This window comes from Hyperoodon ampullatus (genome assembly GCF_949752795.1).
Source record: "Hyperoodon ampullatus genome assembly, chromosome: 14".
NCBI lineage: Eukaryota > Metazoa > Chordata > Mammalia > Artiodactyla > Ziphiidae > Hyperoodon > Hyperoodon ampullatus.
This window is the reverse complement of record NC_136927.1, coordinates 73,373,009-73,390,125: the sequence shown is the minus strand read 5'-3', so window position 1 is coordinate 73,390,125 and position 17,117 is coordinate 73,373,009. Positions and strand designations below refer to the sequence as shown.

Here is a 17,117-nt window from a genome sequence, read left to right as displayed (position 1 = left end):
AACCACTGCAAACCAATAACAAAAAAAGAAAGAAAAAGAAAAGGAAAAGGGCAAAGGCTACTTGCAAAGTAAGCATCAGACTTGTATAGTCAACATGGAAATAAATTAAATGAAAACTAAAGAGGCTACACAAGAAAAGCTATAAACTGTCATCGTTAATGTTTATTTTGATACATAAAATAACTTTTCCCAAGTCAGTTCTGCACAATAATTTTAAGTTTTTTTTTTTTAATGTATTCAATTACTTTGTTAGGGCCATTTTAACTGATGATAGGTTCGAAACTATATGCGTGGTACCACGCTGCAGAAAGAAAACATCAGTTCTGGTTAAGGTCTACTGAAAAATCTGGGAAGAGAAAGTAAAAGTTTAAACTATTTTGAGATGTTCTAACCGACTTCAGTCTTATTTGAACTTTGTCAAGTATGAGGTATCCAATCTACCTAAAATAAAGACATTGCCCTAGTGTTGCTGTGGTTACTTAAAATAGATGTTAAAATATAAATAAATAACGGTCTTGATCTGGAATGAAGCCTTCCATAGAAAGGGGATTTGTGGACACAAGTGGGAACACCATTTAAACTCATAACCTATTACAGAGCTCCCTCTGCCGGCCCAGAGAAAGTACAAGGACCCTGACACTGACACAGAACCTCTCCAGTCACTCAGGAATGTGCCCTTCAAATAGTGAGGGCAAAGTTCTACGGTCCTTATGCAAAAAACCCCAGTGACACAGACAAACAGGAGAAGCCTTCCAAAATCCCCAAACTGATATTTTATCCAGACACGGGTTTTCAAAGTAGTGTGGACAATGGTTTACCTCTATGGTTCTGACAGGTGTTCTTGGGGTCTCTCATAAAGCAATCAAATCACACCCCACTCTAACCCTCCCTCCAACTGCAATCTGATTCTTTATGGTAGATTCAGATATACACAACCAAAACATACTCCCTCAGATGTAACAGGATCATCAGAGGCAGGTTTCCCTTTGAAAACCTTGTGCCCTTTGTGTCTGGAAATCCTGGGCAGACACAGAGCGAGGCTAGGTACTCAAACAACCAGCAAGGGACACTGCAAGCTGAGACTTGCCATCAGATGCCCTTGTAACATGAGCCTTGGTCCTGTCCCTTAACAACTTAATAAAGGGGCTCTGCTGAGGAGCAGGATAATATAATGGTTAAGAGCATGAGCTTTGAAATCAAACGTATTTGGCTTCAGGTCTTGGCTCTTCTGTTACTCACTATGTAATCACGAGCAAGTTACTTAGTCTCTTTGCAATTCAGTTTCTGCTTCTGTAAAAGGCCAGGGGTGGGCTGTGAAAACACCACACATCACGGTTGTAATGATTAAAATATATGAAATGCTTATAAAGGATTAAGCACTGCACCTGGTAGATATTAAGTGCCTAATCATTAATGATTATTATTAACAGTTATAATGTCTATCCTCTTGGGTATAATAAATAATTTATATATAAAAAACAATTGTTTGACATGTACACACTGCTATATTTAAAATGGATAACCAGCAAGGACCTACTGTATAGCACAGGGAACTCTGCTCAATATTATGTAACAACCTAAATGGGAAGAGAATTCGAAAAAGAATAGATACATATATACGTTAAAAAAAAAAAAAGAAAAAAAACAACTGTTTCTTAAAAAGAAAAAAAAAAGATATCTTTGGAATCCCCTCAAAAGCCAGCACCAGTCTTAGCATAAATTTTCATGGGTTTTATATTATGGATCTAATGCCCATTAACATAAGGGTAGGCTTCCAGAACAAACCAGAAGTTCAGTAGAATGAAAAGACCATAGACTGTGGAGTTCTTTGAATTCCCAGCTCCCGTGTTTACTAGCCATGTGACCATAGCAAATGTTAGCCACTGAAAAAATCGCAATGTCTGGGTCAAACAGCTGATTAGACATGGCTCAAAAAGGAATTATAGAATTAGAAGATGAGTCCAGGGCTAACACCCAGAAAGTGGCACAGAGAGATTTTTAAAAATGGAAAATATAAAGGAGAAATTGCTGTAAAGGGAAGAAACTAAGGATACTGATAGCTGCTATTAATCCTTGTGGAAGGTAAACTGGTACAAACCTTCTGGAGGACAATATGGCAACACCTGCACATTAAATTGTTCAAACACTTCTGGAAATTTTTCCTAGGAAACATTAAAAGGAAGGCAAAATTTATATGTAGGATGTTCCCTGCAGAGTTATTTGTACTAGTGAAAAACTGGAAACAACCAAAATGCCCAGCAATGGGTAAATGACCAAAAAACACTGTTAAGTGTGATAAATATAAAAAGGACTATGCAACAACATGAAAAATATATAAGCTTATTCAGTAGAAATTAATCAGAAATTAGAATATCTAAGCAAATTATTACCATATAGGAACTATACAGGCATATGGTCAAGAACAGGAGTTCTTTGCTAGAGAGAGAGGACTTAGGGGTGAACTACTTTCTTTTGTAACAGTGCATTAACACTGTTGTAATACTGTTGGTATAAATAATTTTTAATACAGTAAATGAGAAAAGAGGCATTTGAAATATCTAATTTTTCTAAGGTACTAGGTGAAGCCCTATTTATTTTCACAAAACTGTAGAAACTTCAGTTCTATATTAGTCATGAGTTATATAATTTTTATAAACAATTAGAGCTACAAGGGACAAGGAAAATAAAGAAGATTAATAACTCTTTATTTTTATTGATTAAGGCACTGAGGCCCATACAAGGAAAGAGAATTGTCCAATGTAACACAGATAGTTATTATCTAAGCCAAGCTTGGTCAGATAGTCTCCTTTAAATGTTTAGAAATCAATATGAAGAAGTAGTCTAATGTCTGAGATCTGCTTTAAATTAATTCAGTTTGTTATTCTCTTTGGTGGAGAGCTGAAATATGATGGGCAGTGAGTTATTTCTGAAACTGGTTATATGTCCATAGGGGTCATGATATTATTCTGTGTAACTGTATATATTTTCATTTTCCATAATGAAAAGTTTCAATAGCTCCTAAAATAATGAGTAAAGATCTCAGAATTAAGTGGCAAATCTATCTAACTTGTGACTCAAAACTGAATTACAAGACCTGAAACAAATTTTGAACTAAGTTTATTTAACGTCACTTGGCTGTGACTGTTGAGGTTTTTAAATGGGTTTTTCCCTCATGACTATAATAAAAGACGCATGTTTCTTATTAGACATGCTGAAACTATCCAAGCTCAGAAACTGAACAAACAACCCACTGAATTAATGAGCACTTAAAATATGAAAACTACATGTGGAACAAAATTAATTCTTTAAATTTAAAAAGGTGGATTTTCCATAACACGTACATGCACAACACATGTTAATGGGTCAGCCTAGTTATATTACACAGGGATTATAATCATCTGCATAATTAAAGCCCTTAAAACAAGGAGAAGATACAGCATTCTGAGTCAACAAAAAGAAGTCAGCAGCTCACTGCTGCAAAAAAAACCTTCCTAACAAATCACACGGGATAGCTACTTAAAAGAGCAAAAGAAAAAATAAATTTAGTACGTATCATTCACTCGATAATTTACGTAACACCAAATCTTGAGTCCAGGGGATGAAACATACTGTAAGAACACATTTTCGATAAGAATTTAAAGAGAGACTAGCAGGGAGTGACAATGTTTTAATAAACTCTTTGTAAATATCCATTTTTAAGGCCATAAAAAACAGTGCAAGGAGGAAGAAGGGAGAAAAAAAGGATTCTTAAGGCAATGCAGAATTCAAAGTCCTAATTTACAGGATACACTATGATATCGGCAGTATTTTTGGTGGGATTTTTTCTCTGATAATAACTCTAGAAAATAATTAGGAAAATAAATAAAATTTAAAATACCTATAATCCCATTATCTACTTTTAATATTTGGTTTATTTTTCCCTGGCCTTTTGATTGGTTTTTTCAGTCCTTTTTCTATGCACATATTAACATGTTAATTTATCTTTTTACTTTTGTAAAGCTAGAATATAATTTCTCTATATCTTCAATTATTTTCTTGGGCCAAATTCCTAGAAGTGGAATTTACTGAATGAAAGGTTTGAATTTTTTAAATTCTTGATATGCACTACATTCTGGAAAAGTTAGATCAATTTACACATCCATCAGCAGTATTACTACTCTTTCACCATTTGTATAATTCTGACCTGAAGCCAAACACAGATGATGAGGCTTGGCCCCAAAATAGAAAAAAGAAAACAAGAAAAACTTTTCCCTTCAGAAACAAAGGGTTGATTATAAATACACAGACCTGGAAGGTGAAAATTCAAGAGGGCTGCCTGAGATCTAAAGCCCTGGAACGGTGTGTTCTAGCCGCAATAAACCAGCTGCAGTTGCCCTGAACTCACTGCCACTTGGACTTTGTGGACACGGCTCCCTCTGCTGGAACATCTCCACCCACCCTACTCACTGCCAACCTTCCTGCCTTTTTCCTCCAGGAATTTGTCAGTAATCCCAGCCTAAATTAAATATTCTTCCACTCTGCTTCGCCAACACCCTCAGATTACCTCTGTTTTAAAGCCCATTTCATATGCTGAAGTGTAATTAAATGGTCTGTCCCACAGACTAGACAGTGACTTCCTTCAGGGCAAGGACTGTTTCTTCATTCCCTGCAGTATCCTCAGCATCTAGCAAAGTACCTGGGATACTGAAGAGAAATTTATTGAATGAATTAATCAATCACAAAGCAGTAGTACGTCTAAAGCAGTGGTTAAAGAACTTTTTCTGTCTGTAAACGATCAGACAGTAAACATTTCAGGCTTTGGGGGCCACATGGTCTCAGTCACAACTGCTCAGCTCTGCCTTTGTAGTGCAAAAGCAGTCATAGACAATAGCAAATGAATGGACATGGCTGTGTTCCAATAAAACTTTATTGCTAAAACCAGGTGTCAGGCCAGATTTGGCCTGTGGACCATAGTTTGCCAATCAGTCCCTGGTTTCGAGGAAGAAACTCTAAATTTTAAAAAAGGAAGGAAAATATTACTTATATGTGGAATCTAAAAAAATGGTACAAATGAACTTATTTACCAAACAGAAATAGTCACAGATATAGAAAACAAACTTATGGTTACCAAGGGGGAAAGGAGCGGGGAGGGATAAATTGGGAGATTGGGATTGACATATACACACTGCTGTATATAAAATAGATAACTAATAAGGATCTACTGTATAGCCCAGGGAACTCTTCTCAATACTCTGTAATGACCTATATGGGAAAAGAATCTAAAAAAGCATGGTTATATGTATAGGTATAACTGATTCACAGCAGAAATTAACACAACATTGTAAATCAACTATATGCCAATAAAAATTAATTAAAAATAAACTAAAAGAAAAAAGGAAAGAAAAAAAAGATGATGAAAAGATCATAGAGACTTAATGCTTTAAACCTATGCAAAGCTCAGACTAAATTGTACATTTAGAACTCAATTATTATTACCATTTTGTACTCCCAAATTCCTTTTCTCCATGACTTGGTCTGTAATGCACAGAGTAAAGGGAAAGGAAACAACTGAAGGGAGAGGAGAGGATGGCCCTCTTCAACGGGAACTGAGCACCGGTGTTAGGCCTCAGTCATAGGCCAAGTAAAAATCATCAGCAGTATAAGAAAAGCAGCAGAGGTGGGTTTACACTAGAAGGAACTGGATGGGACTCTTCAACTTGTACATTCATCCTTAACAGATTGACTGAGAATTGGTAAGTCTGGTTTAGACACACAGAGTACCGTGAAAACAGACTGAAGATAATATGTATGATAAATAGCTCAGAATTTCACTACACTTTGAATTATGCATCAAAACAACGTATGTGCTATGTAGAAGTAAAATGTATAATAATGAAAGCACAAAGGAGAGGAGGGAGAAGCAAAAGAAGATATGCAAATGACCAAGAAATACATGAAAATATGCTCAAAAGCATTAGTCATCAGGAAAATGTAAATTAAAACCACTATGAAATACCACTACACACCTACTAGGTCATCTACATTTACAAAGCCTGCCCATACCAAGTGCTGGCCCAGATGTAGAACCACTGGAACTATCATACATTGATCTAGGCAATATAAATTAAACAGTCACGTAATCACTTAAATCAATAACAATCACTATAAATTAAACAAAAATAAAATAAACAATCACTTTGGAAAAAAGAAACAAAAAACAAATGTATGTGCTCACCTCCACAGATCAAGGAAAAGAAGGAAAAAGTGACAACATTCAACGAGAGAATGGCCGTTCAGGTTTGAAAGTCAGTCCCTTCTTGTTGTTGATGCTTTCCTGCCTCTGATTCCACATGCCGGCTTCCTCCCTCCCCGAACCCTCCACTGCTGTCCCAACCCTCCAACACTCTTACTCCTTTGATTGTGACAAGAGACAGGAGCTTCAAGACTGAGTCCACGTGGACCATGAGAATCTGCTCTCTCTGGAATGTGCATGATCTGCCTGTGAAGTTAGTCTGTTTAATCAGAGCCTTACTTTTCATAGTGCCTTCCTCTTCCTCCTCCTCTGAGTTGATCACCATGGTGCCCAGCTGAGATGGCAATGTGTCTTCATGTTCGATCATAGTATTGGCCCCGTCACTCATGGTGCTGGCTACTCTGACGGTGCCCATCTCATCCCCCGCTGCTCGGACCATCGTGCCAGAATCCAGTTCATCCTCCTCCTGGAAAAGGACGAAATCTCAAATGAGGGCTAATTTGATCAAAAGATTGAGTTTTCTGTCTGTATAGCTGATTCACTTTGTTGTGGAGCGGAAGCTGACACACCATTTGAAGCAATTATACTCCAATAAAAAAAAAAGATTGAGTTTTCTGAATTACTCTTACTCATCTTGGTGCAAATATTTCTGGATTTGATGCTTACTTGGGTTCTAAACCTGACTTGTAGAACCGAGAGCACTCTTTTTTAACTGAACTATAATTGATGTACAATATTATATATGTTACAGGTGTAAAAGACATTGGGTCACGATTTTTAAAGGTTATACTCCATTGACAGTACTCTTATTCAACCAAAGAAGATCAATACATATGTAAAGTCTACATATTTAGTATGGATCCTAGACTCCCCAGAAGGGCCTGGGACAATCCAGTCTCAGACCTGAGTATTCTCTTTCCTGAATAAAAAGTTAAACTGAAGAAAAGATATGGAGGCAAAAGAATAAAATGTGGAAGTGTCTGAGGAAGCACGGGGAGACGAACAGACACAGACCCAGCAAGCCTCTAGCAAGCCCTGGTCCCAGACAGGACATGGTCAGCAAGAAGAGCCTCCAGTTCCAGGTGGAACCCACATCTCCAACTCATCTTACCTGGCTGGCAATCATGAAATAACAAGCCCTGATGCCCGAGGCCCACCACAACGCCTGCCACTGCCACTCACTGAGTTTTCTTCATCATCCTGGTCCACCTCCCGCTGCTGGGCTTCCTGGCGTTTCAGCTTCACGTCCATGGCTTCGTTAATTAAATCCCGCAGTATGGACACTCCTTTGGCACTCTTGACAAATGGGTGCTTAGCAAGAAAGTTGAAGACGGTTTATATGGCACCAGTGCCAAGACACTGCCTGGCACACCGTAGGCACTTCACAATCTTTGTTGAATCAATCAGTGAATCTAATCTTTCTCTTTATGCTTTGGACTACAGCTAACCCACACTTGCTTTATAACGGTGAGCAGGTGCATGCAGGCTTGGCCCATCTTTTCTGGCTTGGCTGGAATGTTTCCTCCACTTCTCTCTACCAACTCTGGAGATTCTCAACAGGCTGGCATTGCCCCCTAGAGGAAGTTCTGTAAACATCTTGGGAGCTTGTTGCTACAATGTTTGGAGAACACAAACTACATGAGACATAGGAAAGGGGGCAGGGACACAAGTAATCCCGTAACGTGTGGAACAGTCCTACACAACAACGAACCATAGCACATTCTCCATATCTTTAAAATGTCTCAGAGTACATATACACTTTGATAAATAATGCTGATGAACTTCTTTAAGAGATAAGCGAAAAGTCTAGTAATTTGGGAGGTGATTCTGGAGAGGGGGCTTAAGCGGAATAAAGACATTGTTTAGAAATCACTGAATAGTTTACTCCTCCTGCTTGTTCTTTCTATTCAATGTCCTATAGCATTTCCAACTATGTATTTAGGTAAAAAGGATTTTAGTGCCAAAGTGTAGTTACTACATAAATACTAAAACTGGTCACTAATATGTAACAGATGTAGGCCCCAATATTATTCAACCTGCAAAGATACTTGAAACGCAGGGATATTGCTGACTTTCCTTCACAGAAATAGCTTAAAGTTTTTAATGTTAATACCATCTTATATTTTTGTTGTCTGCCTTTGTAACACAGTAAGAAATCTATACTGTGAAAGTTACATGTGGAAACTCTTTTTTTTGGGGGCGGGGGAGCATTGCCTATTGTTTTCCAAACTTATTCTGACATTGCCCTCAGTGTTTATCTGTAATCCATTCTCTGTTCCCCAGCACCCACCAGAGGATATGGGCTCCAAGGTCTTTGCAAGGACCCAAGAAGCAGAGAGTATACCTCAACGTGTGGTACGATCGAAATACAGAAGATATCTTGTCCATAAAACTGCATCAGTACCCCATCCAGGCAGGAAAAGAATTTGCCACTGCTCTTGGAAATAAGACCCAGCTCGTTTGCAAGGATATCTTATTTCCTTGTTCTCTCCACTGGGCAAGTCTATAAGATCATTTCCCTCCTCTTATCATATATAAATGAGTCTGCCCTGTTATTACTTAACATTAGATTTCTGTTAGTGTCCATACACTCATTTTCCTGTGTTTCTTGAATGGAATGGTTTCTGTTCTTCTTACTGATCTTAAATCTAAACTCATTCATGATGCTAGATACAGTTGTCTCATTACTTCATTATGTCTATAAATTGAAAAGCTGGAGCATTTCTATACTGACATTTGTATTATTATAAATTATTATTCTTATATTTCTCCATCACAGCACCAACATTACCCTGATTCTGATTTTCGCATCTATGAGTTTCATTCCAAAAGGATTATAAATGTTATATAAATGTTAAAAAAATATGTATTGGTTATAAAAAGGGGACATTGGATCTGACATGACTGAAAACCATTGGCCTAGCTCAGTAATAATAGCAGGTATTTGCCAAATCCATTATATACTATCTTTAATATGTGTAAAGCATTGTTCAAAGTCATACATATTATATCACTTAATCTTCACAACCAACATATGGGGCAGGTACTTGATCACCACTGTATAGATAAGAAAACTAAAGTAACAGAGAGGTTATATTACTTGCCCAAGGTCACAGAGCTAGCAAACAGGGAGCTACGATTCAAACCCCAGGACAGGCTCCAGAATCCAAGCTCCTAACTATTAAGCATACTGCCTGCCAAACCCCACCCATCCTTCAAGGCCCAAGCACACAGGTTACCTCCTCCAGGAAAGCAGTCCTGGTATCTTTAGTCCAAAGTGGCCTCTTTCCACCCTGAGCTACAACAGCACCTACCATTGATCCCAGTTCTCTGTCAGAACTGGGTATCTTTAATGGCACTCCTGCTTTGGGATCAAAAAGACTTAGGTTCTAATCCTGGCTTCGCTGTTTACCAGCTGAGTGGCTCTAAATGAGTTAACCTCTCTAAATCTTCATTTTCTCACCTATAAAAGTAAATTAATACCCCTCTCTCACAGGGTGTATGTGATGATTAAATGGCACAACACACAAAGTATCTAGCACACAGTAGGTGCTCAATAAATGTCAGTTCCTGTTCTCTAATCCCATAGAGCCCTGTATTTTCTTATTATCTTGTTCAATGATTTAACTTTATTCTCTATGCCTTTTCTAAGCAGTTACATTCAAAGGGAATATTTTATATCTCTTTACCATCTCCATGTAGGTGGGTTAACAGCATCTTTTGGTCAGCCTGTGAATGAAACAGAAAGAGGCAGCACCCCAGGGTGATTCATACCTGTAGGAGTTGAGTGGCCGTGGCTCTCTGCTCAGGGCTCTTTATGAGACACTGCTTCACAAAATCCATGAAGCCATCTGACCACAGTTCTGGCTTTCGGAATGTGGGAGGTGGGTTGGTAGGAATCATGAAGATTGCCTAGTTTAAAAAAAAAATTTGTCAAAATAAAAGTGATGCTCCAATAAAAATATGACTGAAAATACATTTGGAGTTTTATAAAATGATTTTTCTCTTCTCCACTACAAGCACATCCAAATTACAACAAAAATCCAGGTATCTCAAAGTAGATCACTATAACAAATATAATAATAGTGAAAATGTTTGAAATATTGCGAGAATTACCAAAATGTGACACAGAGACACAAAGTGAGCAAATGCTGTTGGAAAAATGGCGCTGATAGGGACTTCCCTAGTGGTCCCGTGGTTAAGGATCTGCCTTCCAATGCAGGGGACGTGGATTTGGTCCCTGGTCAGAGAACTAAGATCCCACATGCCGCGGGGCGACTAAGCCCACACGCTGCAACTACTGAGCCCGCGTGCTCTAGGGCTGCGTGTCACAACTAGAGAGAAGCCCGCACGCTGCAACGAAGAGCCCACATGCTGCAACTAAGACCCAACTCAGCCAAACAAATAAATTAATTAATTTTTTAAAATAGTCTTTAAAAAAAAGAAAAAGAAAAATGGCACTGATAGACTTTCTTAACACAGGGTTGTCACAAACCTTCAATTTGTCAAAAACTCAATAGAGTGAAGCACAATGAAATGAGGTATGTCTGTATTATTTATTGAGTTTCCAATAAAAGAGGTACAGTTTATTAAAAACATAAACTCTTGGGGCTTCCCTGGTGGCACAGTGGTTGAGAGTCTGCCTGCTAATGCAGGGGACACGGGTTCGAGCCCTGGTCTGGGAGGATACCACATGCCGCGGAGCAACTAGGCCCGTGAGCCACAACTACTGAGTCTGCGCGTCTGGAGCCTGTGCTCCGCAACAAGAGAGGCCGCGATAGTGAGAGGCCCGCGCACCGCGATGAAGAGTGGCCCTGCTCGCCGCAACTAGAGAAAGCCCTCGCACAGAAACGAAGACCCAACACAGCCAAAAATAAATTAATTAATTAATAAATTAATTTAAAAAACCCCCCAAAAAAACCATAAAACTCTTTGCAATAATCAGCTTAAATTATATTCTTTAAATCTAAAAATATAACGAGTAAATCTTCCCACCCTTCTCCACTTCTGCCCCCCCAAAAAGACAGGAGCTTATCTTTGGGCACATGAATACTTTTTAAAAAACTGGGGGCTTCCCTGGTGGCGCCATGGTTAAGAATCCGCCTGCCAATGCAGGGGACACGGGTTCAAGCCCTGGTCCGGGAAGAGCCCACATGCCATGGAGCAACTAAGCCCATGTGCCACAACTACTGAGCCTGTGCTCTAGAGCCCATGAGCCACAACTAATGAGCCCACGTGCCACAACTACTGAAGCCCACGTGCCTAGAGCCTGTGCTCCGCAACAAGAGAAGCCACTGCAATCAGAAGCCCACACACTGCAACAAAGAGTAGCCCCCGCTCACTGCAACTAGAGAAAGCCCGTGCACAGCAACAAAGACCCAATGCAGCCAAAAATAAATAAATAAAATTTTAATAAATAAATAAATAAATGCTAAGTCTATTAATAGAAGGACTACTTAATCAGAAGAGAGGAGGGGCTGAGTTGGGCAGTATGGAGAGGACTACGGAGCCGCTGAAGAAGGTAGGGTCAAAGTCTTATAACAGTGCTATCATGAGGGGTTCTGGGGTGGGGAAAGCCTGGAAACTGCTTAGCGTAGCTACACTGAAGGAGTTTCAATGGAGACTGAACCTATGGGCCCTTCATACTCTAAAAGAGGATGGAAGTTGGAGACTACAGAGCCTCCAGAACTTACACATGTAAATACCTATAAGGACCAGGCAGGAAAAAGACAACAAATGAATCAGACTGGGTGTCAGTGACATGAGTTTAAAAAAATAGTCTACTTTCCTCTTAATACTACTATAAAAAACATTAGAGAAAACACTGCAGTAAGTGATACTTGGCGAATAGGGAATCGTGGAGACTGATAAAGTGGAAAGACCATGCCCCGTATAAAGGAGAGGACTGCTGCTCAGCTCCAGTTAGTGTTGTTATGTTAAAATGTGAGCACCTGAACTATTAAAAACATACACACTGTACAAGTCAACCACGCATTTCCTGGCCCACGTCCTTCCAGAGGGCTATTAATACACAACCTCTAGAATGGAGAGGGGTGGATTACACTTGACTTCATTAGTGACTACAACTAGTGGAAGTGTATCATCATCTGGAGTCTAGACTGACACTTATCAATTATTTACAATTAATTCATATATTGTTTGGTACCCAACCAAGTAAGTCATTTAACTAAGTTTCTAATGATCACCGGTAACTAACCACCCCACTGGTTTTCTGTCCATTTCCTTACCCTCATAGGATGGATATCGGCATATGGGGGCTTTCCTTCAGCCATTTCTATGGCTGTTATTCCCAACGACCAGATGTCTGCCACACAGTTGTACCCAATTTCCTGAATCACTTCTGGAGCCATCCAAAATGGTGTTCCTATCACTGTATTTCGCTTGGCCATGGTATCCTAAAATAGAAAGGAGAGAAATCAACACTAAGCAATAAAACTGTTGAGAAAAAGAGTCCCTTTCAGCAATAAGAAATGTCTTAGACTTGAAATACAATCACAAACCATACTCAAGCATGATTGATCAAGCAAGTCACAAAAGAAATTCAAATGACATAGAAACATAAAAGATTCTCAATCAATTATTAAAACACAAAAAATAATCAATCGAGGGCTTCCCTGATGGTGCAGTGGTTGAGAGTCCGCCTGCCGATGCAGGGGACATGGGTTCATGTCTCGGTCCGGGAGGATCCCACATGCCGCGGAGCGGCTGGGTCCGTGAGCCACGGCCGCTGAGCCTGCACGTCCGGAGCCTGTGCTCCGCAACGGGAGAGGCCACAACAGTGAGAGGCCCGCATATCGCAAAAAAATAAAAAATAAAAAAAATAAAAAATAATCAATCGAGCTTCCCTGGTGGCGCAGTGGTTGAGAATCTGCCTGCTAATGCAGGGGACATGGGTTTGAGCCCTGGTCTGGGAAGATCCCACATGCCGCGGAGCAACTGGGCCCGTGAGCCACAACTACTGAGCCTGCGCGTCTGGAGCCTGTGCTCCGCAGCAAGAGAGGCCGCGATAGTGAGAGGCCCGCGCACCGTGATGAAGAGTGGCCCCCACTTGCCACAGCTAGAGAAAGCCCTCACACAGAAACGAAGACCCAACACAGCCAAAAATAAATAAATAAATAAATTAATTAAAAAAATAATAATCAATCAATTAATGAAACACTAAAATGAGATTGATTACTAATGACTATTGCTGATAATAGCATAGATTAAAATACAGGCACTAAAATACAATGTTATAGGAGCATAAACTGATACAATGTTTTAGTATGCAACTTGGTGATATTTATTAACTTTATATGTCCAGATCCTTTGATTCAAATCTATTTCTAGAAATGTGTCCTATATGTAAGTACCCCAAGATATATGCACAAGTACTGTAGAAATATTTGTAATAGAACGGGGGGGGGGGAGAAAAAAAGGAAACAACACAAATAACCAACTAAAGGAAGTAAGTTAAATATAATACATATCCATACAATGAAAAAAAAGGACCTAGATACACTTTTCTGACATGGAAAAAATGTACAAGACACATTGTGAAGCAAAAAACTTATGTTCAAAATTATATATAATACAGCCTTGTCTTTGTAAAAGAAAAACAATGATCAGAACAACAATAAAACAACAACCAATAATAATAAACATTGTTGTTATATGGATAGAAAAAAAAATCTCCAAGTAATATACACCAAACTATTAACAAGAGTCATATCTAGAAGACAGAATTACAAAAGACTTTTACTTTCCATCCTGTATACTTCTGTAACACTCAGCTGGATTATGTGAGTGTGTATTACATGTGCAATCAGGAAATTTTTAAAAGAGAAAATTTTAAAAAGAGAAAATATGTGTGTACATATAGTACATATGTGATTTTCTTTTTTATAATATATATATTTTTTATATAATATTATACTGTATATATATAGTCTTACTTTGGGGCTTAAATAATATATGAATATAGTACACATGGGCAAATAACTACTTGCATACTTTCCCAGAATAGCAAGGTCCTATGAAAGAGAACCTTTCTAGAATTCCTGTGTTTTAGGAAGAGAAGGATTTTAAACAGAACTAAATAGACAACAGGACTTCCCATCATCATCACCCATGTTCCTCCTAAAATGTCTATCACTTAAGTTAGGTTATGCCAGTCAGGAGCAAACAACAGGTAATATTTTTAAATTGATCTCACTTTGTCAGTCCTATGTAAAAAATTAACAAAGGAACTAACTTACTGCTTAAGTCATTTCCTTTCCTCTGAAACTTCAAATTTGCACCATTCAAGTGGTGACAGTCAATGTTGTTGTCAAGGTTTATTTCCAATTAGAAATGGATATCTGGATAACTAAACGTTTTTTGAACATTAAGAATAATAAGTAGATACTAACCTAACTAGATCTGTATTACAAAGTTATCTTAGTATAGTAGCATAGCAATGGAAAATATTAAGTCCAGAAACAGATTATGGTATACAAACACACACACACACCCCTATATGTATATAAATGTATAATTTTAAGATATGATTAAAACGTCATTTTTAAATCAGCAAGCAAAGGATAGATTATGGGGGGAAAAAAGCACTGGGCAATTGTCTATTCATTTGTAAGATTCTACACTTAAATTCCTACCTTATGCTTTCACCAAAGTAAGTTCAAATAGGATGAAAATTTAAATATAAAGAACAAAATCCAAAAAGTACTAAAGGAAAGTATAGATGAATAGCTATACAATGTTGAAGCAGAAAAGGACTTTTAAAGCATAACATCATGAAGATGGCAATATTTTCCAAATTGATTTACGATTCAACACAACCTCAACACAATTCAATTCAATCCCAACCAAAATCTCAATGACGTCCCACTGTTTGTGCTTTTACTGTCATATCCAAAAAATCACTGCCAAGACCAATGACAAGGAGCATTTTCCCTATGTTTTCTTCTAGGAGTTTTTGGGTTTCAGGCCTCATATTTAGGTTTTTAATCCATTTTGAGTTAATTTTTGTGAGTGGTATAAGAAAGGGGTACAGTTTCATTTTTTTGCATATGAATATCTAGTTTTCCCAAGATCATTTATTGGAGAGACCATCTTTTCCCACTGAGCATTCTTGGCTCTGTTGTCAAATATTAGTTGACCGTATAAACATGAGTTTATTTCTGGGCTCTTGATTCTGTTCCGTTGGTCTATATGTCTATTTTTATGCCAATACCATACTGTTTTCATTACTTTAGCTTTGTAATAGAGTTTGCAATCAAGAAGTGTGAAACCTCCAGCTTTGTTCTCCTTTCTCAGGACTGCTTTGGCTATTTGGGGCCTTTTGTGGTTCCATATGAATTTTAAGATTGTTATTTTCTATTTCTGTGAAAAAAGTCTCAGTTACTAAATGCAATTGATATTTTAAATTGTAGTATCTTTTACACAGCACCAGGAGATTTTTTTTTCAATTTGGTTTCCTTATTAAGATTGTAATTTAGATAATACTGTTTAGTACTGTTTACTTATGTGCTAACAACAAAATCTTTGGAAGGGCCCACAAATCACAGTATGGAATAAATTCCTGAGTTTTTTAAAATATCAAAGCAATTTTTGTGCTGTTGTAATACCTATGAAACTCCCTAATATGTTCCAGGCAGATTTAAAATTTTTAAAAATAAAACCTGTATATAATACCAGCTTTAAACAAACAAACTATATATGTATGTATTTTTCTACTACCCAAGAAAAATGACAGATAACATTGTTGCAAATTTTAGTATATATCTGTCCAGAACTCCTACTATTTTTATACACATATTTCACACATATTATCTGATTTTACAGAATCAGATAATTTTAGACTTCCTGTTTTAAAACAAGGTTTATTTCATTGCCATGCACTACTGAGGTAGGAGGAAAATCAAGAGTCTGTATTTTGGAACCAAATGAGGAGAGTGTTTTCAGTAAAGCCAACTGCTACCTGGAGGCTGAATGAGATGACATTCTGTCTTACTCAAGGAAAGCCATTTAGATTTAATTCTTCTTCCTTTTATAAATATGATGATGTAGCCCAACAGAATTTAAACTTCTACTCCATTATTTCCTGTTTTAGTTTTTATCTTTATCAAAGCTAAACAAAGTTAAACTATCGGACCTGAACTCCAGGAAAGGATCTAAAATAACCTACCAGCTCCTTTGTAACCTATTGGTGCATTTTAAAATTTTTTACAACCCAATTATATCAAATATTATATTTTAAAATAAATAAATAAAAGGAACTCCTTCTCAAGAAAGACCTGAAAGTTACCTACACAAGCAACATTTTTACTTACTGTAAGTTGACCTGCTACCCCAAAATCTGCAAGTTTGGCATGACCTTCTGTATTTAGCAAAATATTTCCTGCCTTGATATCTCGGTGTATTTTTCTCATAAAATGAAGGTATTCCAGTCCCTTAAGTGTTGACTGTAATATTGTAGCTATTTCATCTTCTGTTAACTGAAAAAAGAATGAGAAGTTAAAATTCTTATATTTCCAGCCCAGATCTCTCCCCAAATATCAGATTCATATATTTGCCCACACAACACCTCCAAATGAATACCTAACAGGCATCATAAGCATAACATGTCAAAATCAAATTCTTTATTTTCACCACCACCCTATCCCTTTCTTTACCACCCACTCACCTACTCTACTCTTCCCATGGTCTTCTCTCTCTCAGTAAAAGGCAATTTCATTCTTCCAGTTGCTCTGGCCAAAAACCTTGAGGTCATCCTTGGCTCTTCTCTATCTTCAAAATATATGCAACTATATCCTCTGTAATCACCCAGATCCAAGCCACCATAATGCCCTGCCAGAACTATTCTAATAATCTCCTAAATGGTCTC

The 17,117-nt window shown here is 37.8% G+C and overlaps 1 protein-coding gene across 2 annotated transcripts in view; it reads right to left on the bottom strand.

The window, feature by feature from the left end:
- The window catches only part of STK4 (serine/threonine kinase 4), a gene marked incomplete at its 3' end in the record, with an annotated part of 96,426 nt that overhangs the window by 54,653 nt on the left and 24,656 nt on the right, over nucleotides 1-17,117 (bottom strand). For both annotated transcript variants that reach the window (XM_079718410.1, XM_079718411.1), the window contains exons 5-9: nucleotides 16,564-16,728; nucleotides 12,481-12,648; nucleotides 10,007-10,144; nucleotides 7,415-7,543; nucleotides 6,512-6,698 (exon numbers count right to left, since the gene is read on the bottom strand). In XM_079718410.1, coding sequence (XP_079574536.1) covers nucleotides 6,512-6,698; nucleotides 7,415-7,543; nucleotides 10,007-10,144; nucleotides 12,481-12,648; nucleotides 16,564-16,728 — 787 coding nt within the window. The remainder of the gene's footprint in view (nucleotides 1-6,511; nucleotides 6,699-7,414; nucleotides 7,544-10,006; nucleotides 10,145-12,480; nucleotides 12,649-16,563; nucleotides 16,729-17,117) is intronic.